Source organism: Acanthochromis polyacanthus, chromosome 22 (assembly GCF_021347895.1).
Source record: "Acanthochromis polyacanthus isolate Apoly-LR-REF ecotype Palm Island chromosome 22, KAUST_Apoly_ChrSc, whole genome shotgun sequence".
NCBI lineage: Eukaryota > Metazoa > Chordata > Actinopteri > Pomacentridae > Acanthochromis > Acanthochromis polyacanthus.
In genome coordinates this window covers 4275294-4288789 of record NC_067134.1, presented here as the reverse complement: position 1 = coordinate 4288789, position 13496 = coordinate 4275294, and the positions used below count along the sequence as shown (strand labels likewise).

Here is a 13496-nt window from a genome sequence, read left to right as displayed (position 1 = left end):
GTTCTTGCTTCCAGGGTCAATCAACACAACGATCACGTTTTTAAAACTCCACACAGCATCAACTAACAGACTCCATATTATGAGCCCATTCTCTCTTCCTCACAGTGTGTCTCAGTTCATCTGAACACTTCATGATGTTCTACATGCTAGAAGTGGAATTCTTCACCATCAAAACAGATACACACCTATGGGTTGTAAGGGGATGTGTGGTTTCCAGATGACATCCAGCAGTCTGCGCTGACGATCGATCTCCTCCTGGTACTGGACGATGTTTTTTTCAAACTCTGAGAATATTTCTCCAGCAGCAGCAGTTAGTCTGTCGCTGATCAACTCTCTCAGATACTCAACTGAACACATCGTTACTTTAACGCTCTGATATTTCTCATTCATACTATAATACAGCCGTTTTATAGCTCAGTCCACACAGCAGTAAAGCTAACTCTGCTCATGCGTCTTTGTTTACATCCGCCGGGTGTCACACTGTGAAGTTCTGGCAGAAACACTGACTTACTTTCTTCTTCCTCATTGAATTAGGCAGACTAGACGCATCACTGGCGTATTGCTGCCACCTACTGGATGTTACTCATAGTCCTTAGAGAATCCTCGATATTTTCTTATGCAGTCCTGTGGTCATGAGAAAGTTCAGAAGTTTCTTCATATTTGTCCACTCCTCCATGTTAACCCTCTATGGTACGCACTGTGATCCCAGTTGGTAAAAAAAAATGTTTGGGGTGTTTTTTTTGTCTTAAAATAGACCCAGTAAACATAATTAAGAGACATTTTCAAAAAATATTATTTTTTTAGTAGTTTTTAGGGTTCGTTGCCATATGGCAACACCGTACCATAATGGAAAGTAATGAAAACAAGAGAGTTTTGTTTAAAATTGTATATAACATTTATTTTAAAACTCCTGTTATAGTATAAACAATCCCCAGTAGCTAACTAAACTAATAGTTTAATGCAATACATAAATGGAGGCTGGAACATGATTGCCATATACATTTTACACTCTCTTACTGGTAATACCTGTCTGTCACTTCACTTTCACTATCTCTGCCCTCACTGTCCTCATTCTCTGGCTCATAGTCTTCATCTGTCTCACTGTCTTTATCACTCTCACTCTACTGTGTTTCGAGCAGCTCATTTTTCTCGTCACTGAATCCTTTGTCATCTTCACTATCATCTAGTGGGAAGGCTAGTTCAGCTTTTTTCCGTGATTTACCATAAGAAAAATTTGCATTCATGCTGTAAATGGAAGAAAGATGTGTCAAATATCATAATATTCAATGTGGAAAGGACTCACAAAGTGCATTATTATAGTTTATAGACTACAGAAGATCAATGTACACCAGTGCAATTGCAAAGTAGGTGTATAACTAAATACAAAATGTTATCAACATACGAGGCTAGCAATCCGTAATGGTACGGTGTTGCCATATGGCAATGTATACATTTTTAACATTTTCTATTATTTATTGATCAAGCACAGTGCAAGAAACTACATAAGAATGAATTTAACTCACCTATTATTGAGTGTATATTTTTTCCCCGTTGAAAAACTTCGAAAAAACACTTTTTTTGGTGAATTTTTAGGAGTCAAATGGTGAGGCTCCTCCCGTCAATGATGTCTGCAGAAAAGGGTTTCAAACTGGCCTCCAGAAAGTCATGTGACAAATTTAAACACTGCTATTGGTTTACTTAGGACCCCACTTCTTTTTAATGCATTGCATCATAACTGGGGATGTATTATCTGTGTGTAGAAAGCTTAAAATGTGGGTGTTGCCATATGGCACCGCTGTACCATAGAGGGATAAGTAGAAAGCAAAGATTAAAAACAGTTTGTCCAGCTGCTCCTTGTCTCTCATGTTTCTTCTGTTGGCATGAGTAGAGCTTACACTTAAGGAGAACATTTCTCACAGTTTCTAGTTCACCTCACTCACAGTTCCTACACACGTGGACAAAATTGTTGGTACCCCTCAGTTAAAGAAGGAAAAACCCACAATTCTCACTGAAATCACTTGAAACTCACAAAAGTAACAATAAATAAAAATTTATTGAAAATTACATAATCAAAAACAGCCATTACTTTTGAATTGTTGATTAACATAATTATTTAAAAAAACAAACTAATGAAACAGGCCTGGACAAAAATGATGGTACCTCTATAAAAGATTGAAAACTATTTGACCAGAGTGACATGATTAACTCAGGTGTGTCATTTAATTGACATCACAGGTGTTTCCAAACTCATAATCAGTCAGTCTGCCTATTTAAAGGGAGACAAGTAGTCACCCTGCTGTTTGGTGAAAAGGTGTGTACCACACTGAACATGGACAACAGAAAGCGAAGGAGAGAATTGTCCCAGGACATCCGAAAAAAAATGATAGACAAACATCTTAAAGGTAAAGGCTATAAGACCATCTCTAAACAGCTTGAAGTTCCTGTGACAACAGTGGCTCATATTATTCAGAAGTTCAAGACCCACGGGACAGTAGCCAACCTCCCTGGACGTGGCCGCAAGAGGAAAATTGATGACAAATTGAAGAGACGGATCGTTCGAATTGTATCCAAAGAGCCCAGAGCAACCTCCAAAGAAATTAAAGGTGAACTCCAAGGCCAAGGTACATCAGTGTCAGATTGCACCATTCGTCGTTGTTTGAGCCAAAGTGGACTTCATGGGAGACGACCAAGGAGGACACCACTGCTGGGAAAAAAACTCATAAAAAAGCGAGACTGGAATTTGCAAAAATGCATGTTGACAAGCCACAAAGCTTATGGGAGAATGTCCTTTGGACAGATGAGACCAAACTGGAGCTTTTTGGTAAGGCACATCAACTCTATGTTCATAGACTCAAAAACCAAGCATACGAAGAAAAGAACACTGTCCCTACGGTGAAACATGGAGGAGGCTCAGTAATGTTTTGGGGTTGCTTTGCTGCATCTGGCACAGGGTGTCTTGAAAGTGTGCAAGGTACGATGAAATCTGAAGACTATCAAGGCATTCTGGAGAGAAATGTGCTGCCTAGTGTCAGAAAGCTTGGTCTCAGTCGCAGGTCATGGGTCTTCCAACAGGACAACGATCCAAAACACACAGCCAAAAACACCCAAGAATGGCTGAGAGAAAAGCGTTGGACTATTCTAAAGTGGCCTTCTATGAGCTCAGATCTGAATCCCATTGAACATATGTGGAAGGAGCTGAAACATGCCATTTGGAGAAGACACCCATCAAACCTGAGACAACTGGAGCTGTTTGCTCATGAGGAGTGGGCCAAAATACCTGTTGACAGCTGCAGAACGCTCATTGACAAATACAGAAATCGTTTAATTGCAGTGATTGCCTCAAAAGGTTGTGCAACAAAATATTAAGTTATGGGTACCATCATTTTTGTCCAGCCCTATTTCATTAGTTTGTTTTTTAAAATAATTATGTTAATCAACAATTCAAAAGTGATGGCTGATTTTGATTATTTAATTTTCAATAAATTTTTATTTATTGTTACTTTTGTGAGTTTCAAGTGATTTCAGTGAGAATTGTGGGTTTTTCCTTCTTTAACTGAGGGGTACCAACAATTTTGTCCACGTGTGTATATGGTTTCTGATGAGGCCAAACACAGAATCGGTTTTCAGCTGACAACTACACTCAGCTGTGTTTGGAATTACATAATCTTTTTATTTATTTTTATTGTAAGTATTTTGATATGATTTTCAATAGATTTCAATGTGGCTGCAGCAGAAATTCCTCATGTTTTTCCCCTTTGTTCTGTTTTGATTGTGGTTTTAATTGTTTTGAAAAAAGTGTGTTAGCATTTGAAAATGTGCTGTAAAGGTCTAGTGTTTTCCAGGTGGTGAACTAGAGACTGAGAAAAGAGTTCATGAATTTTGGTGACTGTGGTCACTGAATGCATTTTGTGTGAAAGCAATGGAAAGTGATTCACAGTTCGGTCCACATGGACTGCTGTTTTGCAGACTGTGTTAAGAGTTTTGAACATGGGACTTCAGTTTTGATCATGCGTGTTAGCAATTGAAAAAAAACTAATGACATGTTCACCTGGGGGGTATTCCACGAAGCTGGCTAAAACAGGCTGGGCTTACGCCGGTAAGCGTGGCTTAAATAAGCGGCAACTTTAATCTCAGCTGCAAGTAGTTCCACGAACGAGGCTCAGCTGTTTTTCAGAGACGCTTATTCAAGCCAGGCTGATCCAAGCTGCGGCTGAGCGGGCGTCCGGGGGAGATAAAAAGCCCCGACCTGTCGATCGTCGAAATGATGACATTATGTCTAAAAACAGAGCGGAGAATTTCTCTTCGGTGGAGCAGAAACTTCTCACGGAGTTGTACGAGGACTACAGGGAGATTATCACAAGAAAAGGCAACACGGTTGCAATAAATAAAGCTCGAGACGCTGCCTGGCAAAGCATTGCCGACCGTTTAAATGCGTGTTTATTTTCTTTTTAATGAAGCACTTAATCTGAGCGTACACACGCACACATCTGAAAATTTAATTTTCAGAGGGCACGTTTTTGACACTGATTAGGGATAACCCACAACTGCAGTGGTTGATGACTTTTTTTTCCTCACCCTGAAGTTTGTCACACTACTGTGGCCCAGAGGAGATCAATCTTGATGAAATAAAGCTTTTCAAAACCCACTGAAGACATTTTTTTTATGTGTGTATAAACATATATATATATATATATATATGAGAGAGAAAGAGGCTACAACATAGCCTGGTTTTGTGTTATGTGATGGTGGTTTTCACTTTTTACTCTGGTAGGCCTAATTCATGTTCTTGATTTGACAAATATATATCCACCACAGATGAATAAAGCAGCAGGTAACACCTAAAACCAAAGTCGGAAAACTTTGGAAAAAAGGGGCAACTTCATGTGGAGATGTTTCATCAAACACTCAAACTTTGAATGACAAAGCAGAAAAAAACATGTAGGCCTATAGAGGAGATGTAATTTTTATTAGAGATGATAGTGCTACTGTGCCCTACATTTAAATAAGGGAGAAGACACAAATGAGCTTGTACACAAAATAGTTATCTCATCGTTTGGCATCACCTTTGGATTATCATCATGATCAGATTGGACTGCTGGTAAAAGGAAGGTATTCTTTATGGAAAACTGTGGGTGTTGTGTCCTGCTTATTTTAAGACAATCTGTGCCTATTCCTGTTACGTGTTGACTGCACTTTGAGGGTGAAAGAAGAAAGAAAATCAGATATTTCCAAGTATTTACCGCTGGTGGATTCGAACCCACGGCGCAATGAAAAGTAAAACCACATTTAATCTACTTAACTATGCTCTAACCACTGATCCACAGTTACACACTGTGACAAAATGTGTAGTGTAATATGATATAGTTTGATTCACGGTTATTCTGGCGTTATTTAAAAAAGGTCTCAATGTATGTCACCGAACAAGAACATCATTGATTACAGATCAAGATGAATTTAATGTGTAACATGCGGTTCACAGGCGTCTTTCTGAAGCTCAGAACCTTCTCTGACATGGGGCTAAAGTAAGCTTGACTGTTAGCCTGCCCCGGACCAGGCTTGTCGCTCTGGCTGAGTTACCATGGTTACCAAGCCAGGCTAGCCCTAAGCCTTGTTGGTGGAACAAAACTCTCACTAAAGTTAGCGAAGCTGACCGAAATAAGCCAGGCTTAGACCTAAGCCACACTGTAAACCCGGACTTCATAACAAATTGAAAATGTTATTACAATAAACCAAAATAATTTACGTGTGGTAGCATTACTATTCATATGTAAGTATATCTTGTGGCATTACTATCCAAAGTGAGTACATTCTCCTAATACCTGGGCATATTTGAATGTACAAATAACTTCCGTGCACCGCCACTTTTGGAGCTGCTGCAAGCGCATTTTGGACACAACCTTAAAAAGTTTTATTCAACTACACGGGACACGTGTTTTTTTCCTTACGAAGAAGTGAAGCTACGTGGCTTTTGGTTGTAGTTGTCCGTGCACCGCCATTTTTGGAGCTGCTGCAAGAGCATTTTGGACACAACCTTAAAAAGTTTTATTCAACGACACGGGACACGTGTTTTTTCCTTACGAAGAAGTGAAGCTACGTGGCTTTTGTTTGTAGTTGTCCGTGCACCGCCATTTTTGGAGCTGCTGCAAGAGCATTTTGGACACAGCTTTAAAAAGTTTTATTCGACGGCACTGGACTGCCTTACGGAGAAGTGGAGGACAGCAGTGCGTGAAAACTGTCTGCATGTGGATGTAAGTTGCTGCGGAGTATGCTATTTATCTTGTGAAAATGTGGATGAACTTGTGGGGCAGCTGGTAAGACACAGTTAAGTTTGTTTAACACACCGGACATTTTTGACCTGTTGCTTTTCATTCAATTATTTTGTTATGAAGTCGATGGACTAACTTAGCTAAAAGCTACGTTTCTCACAGTAGCGGCTGTTTAATCAGAGGCGAACGTTATTTAGTGCAATTTAACATTACATTTTCAACCATTGGCCCTGTGCGCCTTCCGCAGTGTGGCAGACTGAACCGCTTTGAGCACGAAAACCCCACCTAGCTTCCAAGGGGAGAGAGAGCAGTAGCTGCGGTACAGCAGTCTACTGAAGCAAGTGAAGCTGGTTAGTGCATGTGACAAACCCATAAGGTCCATAAGGTGACTCAGCAGTATTAGCTACCAGCATATCATCAGCTACTTAATTAATTGAACAATCTGGGCTCCAGACTTTTTCCCACCAGGTTCAGTGGTGTTTGCTATTGAGGATGAACATTACTAGCGCAAAATGTAGAACAAATTAAAAAGAGAGGCAAGACCACACAGTTTTTCTATCATACTTGTAGTACTGATAGGTGATATGCTAGTAGCCAGTCTATACACAGCAATAACATTGTATTGTTTCTTTTTTTTAAAGACAAGCAATGTGAGCTGATGTGTTAACCAAAAAAATCATTAAGATTGTAAAATTGTAATCTTTCAAACACAAGACATCTAGCTAAGATCCTTGTCTGTGTGTTCTTCTATTACAGGTCACAGAGCAAGATGCTGTGGAGCTGTAAGTATTGTCCTTTTAACTGTGAAAAGAGAACACAATTATTTAAGCATTACAGACTAAAACATGGAAGTTATGCAAGATCAGAACCATTTCCCTGTTTACATCAGGAATGTCTATGTACATTTAAATCATTAAATGCACTGAAAGTACACTTGTCCCGCTTCCATAACCAAACTCTAGAGCAACAACCAAGTGTAGATCTACCTGTTAAATTTTGTTGTCTGTCATGTGGTTTTGCTCAGTCTTGTTCTGAGACTGACTACTTAACTCACCTACGTACTGTACACTTTCAAGTGAACCATAAAATCAGGTGCTCTTATAAAGATTGTAACTTTGAAAGCAGTGTCTACTCCAGTTTCAGAACGCACAAGAGTAGGATGCACAAGGAGCAGAACTGGAAGAAGTTCAAATCAGAAATCATTGGTTGTGATTATGTAAACCATGACTGTGATGCTGCACAAGAGCAAATGTCACAAGTTGATCATATGGAGGAGTTTGAAGAGTCGAGTCAAGAAGTCAGCGAGAATGACCTTTAACGATTTAGAAAAACAGCTTGAGCACAACCTAGCATCCCTTTTGTTAAAGATGCAAAGTGTTCTGCACATACCAGAGAGCACTGTGCAAGAAGTAATACAACAGCTTTCTGAAAATGATAGACTGTCACAGCCACTTCTGCATAACAGAGTGAGGGCCGTACTGAAAAAATACTATGCTGACATGGATGAAGCAGTTGTGAGAGAGGTTTCCAGTGCCATGTCAGAAAGTAACATGATGACATTTTGTGCCAAAGATGGATCCTTTGGAACTGCTAAAAGAAGAGCAGCATATGTACGTAGAGAGTTTCCACTGGTAAACCCCATAGAGTATGTGGTGGAAAAGGGCAAAAAACCACTTGCGTATGTCCCCATTGGTCCCATGCTCCAGAAGTTGCTTAACAGACCAGACGTGTTAGATAAAGCCATGTCAGAAAAAGTCTGTGCCCTGGGGGAATACAGATCTTGTATAGATGGGCAGTACTTTAATGAAAACTCTCTTCTTGCAAAGGATGAGTTCACAATTGCACTTGGCCTTTACATTGACGACTTTGAAGTAGCCAATCCTCTTGGAACATCAAAGCTTAAACATAAAATGTGTGCAGTGTACTGGGTCATTGCAAACATACCAGCAAAATACAGGTCTACCCTCAACTCAATCCAACTTGCTTTCCTATGCAATACTTCTACAGTCAAAGAGTGCGGTTATGCAAAGGTTCTGCAACCTCTTATCTATGATCTCAAGTGATTGGAGCAAAATGGTGTTTACCTGGAGCAATTGGGTGCAAGTGTGAAAGGCACTGTCTTGTATGTTGCTGCTGATAACCTTGCCGCCCACTCCCTTGCAGGATTCCTGGAGAGCTTCAGTGTTGACAAGTTCTGCAGATTCTGTTTGGCAAGCAGTAAGGACACTCAACAACAAGAGGTACGTTCTGGATTCTTTCAGCTCAGAGACAGAGACTTGCATGATCGGCAGGTGCATGAGGTGACAGAGGACCCAGGATTGAGTCAGACTTACGGTGTGAAGAGGGCATGTCCTTTAACTGAGAATCTCAAACACTTTCATGCTGTCACAGGTTACCCTCCTGACATCTTACATGACATCTTGGAAGGCATTGTTCCAACTGAGTTGTCCCTGTGCCTTACAGACCTGATAGGTAAAAAGTTTTTCACACTAGATAATCTGAATTAGGCCATCAAGTACTTCAACTACACATTCACTGACAAAACAGACCAACCTCAGATTATTGGAAAGGGATTTTCCACAAAAGGCACCATTGGTGGAAATGCCCATGAGAATTGGTGTCTCATAAGGCTCCTTCCTTTTCTTATCGGTCACTGTGTCCCTGAGGGTGACAACACGTGGGAAATTCTCATGCTTCTTAAAGACATTGTTGAACTAGCTGTGGCACCAAGGCATACTGAAGAGACACTGCATTTCCTGGACTGTAAGATAGCAGAGCATAGACAGCTGCTGCAGGCAACGTTTCCACATTTTCGTTTACGGCCAAAGCATCACTACCTGGAACATTACCCTCACCTTGTAAGGAAATTTGGTCCGCTGTCAGAGGTTTGGACGATGCACTTCGAGGGCAAGCATAAGTTCTTTAAAAAGGCAATTCGCACTGCACAAAATTTCAAAAATGTTGCCATGACACTTGCTACAAAACATCAAAAAGCAGCCAGTTACCATCTTGACTGTAGCTCATTTTTCAGACCATCAGTTTAGATGACAAAGGTTACCCCAGTTTTGATTGCCTCTTTCCCTTTGAATGTTCAGAGAGCAATCCCTCAAAATGTTTCAAAGGCAGGATCAATTCTTGAAGCCTCAACCGTTTGTGTAGATGGAATCAAGTACCATCCCAGCATGATACTCTCTACTGGCTAATGCTCAGGGCTCCCTGAATTTGCCCAGATTGAAAAAATCATTGCAGCTAACACTGAAATTCTGTTTGTCTGCCACAAAATGACAGCATGGTATTGTGAGCATTTGAGATCTTACCAACTTCTCCATATTGATGTCCCCTGGATGTGTGTGCTTAAGATGTCAGAGCTGAATGATGTCCTCCCGTTATCAGCATACAGGGTGCAAGGAGAACTTATGGTAACATTGAAGCGATATGTTATTTGCTAAATGCCTATTTTTTTCCTCAGATGGCTGTGCAACCGAGATTAACCATGAGAGTTATTGTCTCCGAGGGAGATATAAGAAAAATGACCATGCCAGCACGACCTGACACACTTGAAGATTTGATGAGCTGGCTCAAAGGCGCACTCCAAGCAAATTACAGCTTCACCTTACAATACGAAGATCCTGAATTTGACAACGCACTGTGCAACCTCACAGATCTCACCAAGCTCCCAGAGAAGCCAACCATCAAAATCATTCCGATGATTGAGCTTACACCAGTCATTGCAGAAAATGAATCATTTAGTGATACAAATAGCCAAGCAGACACTGATATCCTGTCCAACTCTTCACTGGATAGAAGTTTGCAGTGGCCAGAGGTATTTGACATTCCCATGTTTTCTGTTGATGTTGAGTACAGACTCCGTCAAGGTAACTTGTTGTATCTCAGGGATGGAACCCGTCTCAGTGTGACAAAAGAACTTAAACATGATATCCTTGAGAAACTGGCTGAGACCATATATGCATTCACAGCATACCTAGAGAAGGAACAGTTTGAAGCTGTTGCAAAGGCCTTAGTACAAACTCACCCATGTCTGAAAGAATCAGGGTCGCCCTCTGGCTGGGATGGGTGGAAGAACAGTTTAAAGTTTAAGATGGGCAATTATAGAACTAAAATGCGCCAGCTGGGTCGAGTTGATGTCACTGTTAACAGTGGTAAACGTGGAAGATACACTACAAATACCGAGCCTCCCAACAAAAACATAAAGAAGGGAAGGAAAGGGGAAATAAATTTCCTTCCCGAATATCCAGAAGGGATGGATGACCATGACCTTGAAGGGGCTCGCCAGATCCTGATTGATGAAATGATGAAGAGAAAGGCAAATGGACATCTCATTAAAAAGGAGATGGATGTAACGTTTGCTCTTCGGAGAAAAGAAGTTGTAATAGACAAGCCTGCCATCAACCAGATAATACATCGCTGGCCAGCTCTTTTCACAGAAACCCAGGTTTGTGTGACTATTTTGAGTGTTTACACAAATAACAATGTCTTTTTGTGCTATAAATGTAATGGTGAATAAGATTGTAAAATTGTTTGCTATGCTTTGTGTTTCAGGTTTGTTGTGAGTTCAACAAAGTGGTGGGGAAAAATCTCAGGGAGAACTTCTGTGATGCACTTGACCATTTCTCTCCAAGCCTGATGGACATCTTCAGGAAGAAGAAGGGCCTCACTGGCCAGCTGTTGACTGAGCTTTTGCATCAGACAAAGGTGCATTGACCTCTCCTCTCCTCCTCCCTTTTCTTACTTCTTTTCTCCTCTTCCCTTTCCTCTCCATTCTCAAATCATCATTCTCATTTCCTCTAGTCTCCTGATCTCTCTCCTTGTTTTCCTCTTCTATCCCTCAACCTTCTTCTCTCTGCCTTTCCTTTCATGCGATGTTACAAAGCTGTTTTCTCTGTGCCCACTATCCTCCAGACCACTGAACCAACCGACATCAGGTGCCTTTGTCTTCGAGGACTGCCAGTCATCTTGGGGGATGATCCATCAGCTTTCTTCAAGACTTCCTGTGTAAGCAACTTTATTATTTGAAAACCATGCAGGTGCATGTTTTGTTTTTCAGTTGAAGCCAATAATGAAGACTTGAACTTTAACTTTATAGCCATATTTTGAATTATGATACAACATAAACTAAACATAAACATAAAATAATGTTTCTTCCTTTTTATCTATTTTTTGCTGTTAGGATGCAACTGACGAAGACTCCTACAGTCAGACTCCAGTGGGAATCCTCTGCATTGGTCAGGAAAGTCCTCAGCTCAACCCATCCAGAGTGGGGATAATCTTGGAGGGGAGTGTGGTCACGGATGAACTGGCAAACCTACCTCAGGCCTTCTATGTCCTTTTTGGCCTGATTTATGCCCTGCACCTGGACTACCCCAAGTGTATGAGAAATACCTTCCACTTTGTTCAGCAGGTAATGTTCAACCTGGGTAAAAGTGAGCTGGCACCCAAAATACAAACCTTGAAAAATCAGCTCTCAGTGTAAAACATGGTTCTGTGAAGTACTAATTCAGATATTTGGTGTACTTTCATACAAACATTGTTGTGCAACATATTGTTTGCAGTGCATTACATTATTGCAGGAATATTTCACTTTTTTATTCTGGTTATATGAGGTATGACCTCTGCAGCTGCAGATTCATCCAAGCTGTAATCAAGCATTCAAAACTACTTTTTCATTTTTATTTTATTTATTTTTTTATTTCTAAATATTTTTCTCATCTTCGTTGGAGCCAGGGAACATTTAACATTCCTACCTTGTGTGTGACATTAAACACCTTTATCATTTCTGTATTCACACATTTTCAGTCTCTCAGAAAGAAGCAGATGCTTGTAGTTGCCAATTGTCTTCTGACAATGTTCATTTTCGAATATTTTTCTGTGTTGAAGTGAGTAATTGTTAAACGTTCATTGGGGCCAAAAACAGAGATGTTACAAGGTGCTACAAAACGTTTTTCTCTACAAAACACAATGTTCAATAGACTGTGAGCCTTTGCACTGTATTTATTTATGTATTTATTTTATTTCTCATTAGTAATTTTATTGGAGATTTTTGTGTGTTGTTTTTTTACATTTCTATTAGTTTTTTTAATGGAAATTTATTTAAATGTTTATTTAACTTTTAATAACTGCATTGTAAACAGTGATTTAGCTAAGTTCTAAAATAAAATAGAAAAAGGATATACGTCTGTTTTGCTTTACTTCAACTTAAGATGCTGAGTGGGGTAAACGGGTAAAACAATTGATATTACAAATGATTTTGAGTAAAATAAACTTTGTATTTAGTGCATTGAACTTAAGTAGAATAAGTAAAATAAATAAGAATAATTAAGTTAGGTCAACTTGGAACCTAGTGGATTGAACTTAACAATTTTTGTTAAATGCACTCAAGTTTTCTTTACACATTACTTAATTATTTTAATGTAACAGGTTTCCTTAACATTTTTAAGTAGATTCCACTAAACCGGGCTTACAGTGTGGTAGAACCAGTCATATGAACAGAATCTAATTTATTTTCAGTCATAAGATGTTTACCATCCTGGCTGCCAATTTAATGACTGACTGTTCATTTTATTTCTTTGATTTTACATGTTTTTAAGGGTAGCTTACGCAGTTGTTGAAAAATTCCCTCATTCTGGCTCAGGTCATTATTCTTAAACTGCATCTGTTCTCTAATATGTGATGGAATCCAAAAGTTCTAAGACTCTGCCAGGTGTTCATGAATAGTAGAATGATCATGTAACATATGTGGGCATTAACTATAATTACACAGGTTTCAGCATGACACCTACGACATCAAGATCTGAGTTACATGCATTCCAGTTTTTCTCAATTAATTAAGACACTAAATTCCATTCACTGCACACATTTCTCAAAAACAGGACTCTGCTGTCCAAATTTTGAACACAATTCATGGTTTGCACACAGTTTCCAAAACTTTTGCACTCTTTTTGCAAAAGACTGAACACACTTTTTCACTCATAACACGCATTTTTCAAAAAGTGAACACCAGGAAGTAGAATTGTGACACTGTTCCAACACTGCTGTCACATTTAAAACACTAAAGGTTAAAACTGAAAACACTTACCAGTGAACTGCACACTATAAAACCTGCTGGGAAACAGCATTAGCTGTTCAGAATTCAATCTGTTGTTGAAGTCAGCAGGTGGTAAGGTGTTATGATCCCTGCTCTATTTTTCTCCTTCCTCCTTGTCTCTCCTTCTT

At 39.7% G+C, this 13496-nt stretch overlaps 2 protein-coding genes and 1 long non-coding RNA gene across 21 annotated transcripts in view; 2 read left to right on the top strand and 1 right to left on the bottom strand.

Moving 5' to 3' along the window:
• Positions 1-516, bottom strand: part of LOC127531974 (zinc finger protein 883-like) — a 114394-nt gene extending 113878 nt beyond the window's left edge. For both annotated transcript variants that reach the window (XM_051942748.1, XM_051942747.1), the window contains exon 1: positions 186-516. In XM_051942748.1, the coding sequence (XP_051798708.1) occupies positions 186-390 (205 nt within the window). In that variant the 5' untranslated portion in view covers positions 391-516. The remainder of the gene's footprint in view (positions 1-185) is intronic.
• The window catches only part of LOC127531985 (zinc finger protein OZF-like), a 165992-nt gene that overhangs the window by 126418 nt on the left and 26078 nt on the right, over positions 1-13496 (top strand). The gene's annotated exons all lie outside the window — the stretch shown is intronic.
• Positions 10862-11901, top strand: LOC127532111 (uncharacterized). Its single transcript, XR_007939370.1, has 3 exons — positions 10862-10979; positions 11187-11279; positions 11455-11901. It is a non-coding gene; the product is annotated as an uncharacterized LOC127532111 (long non-coding RNA).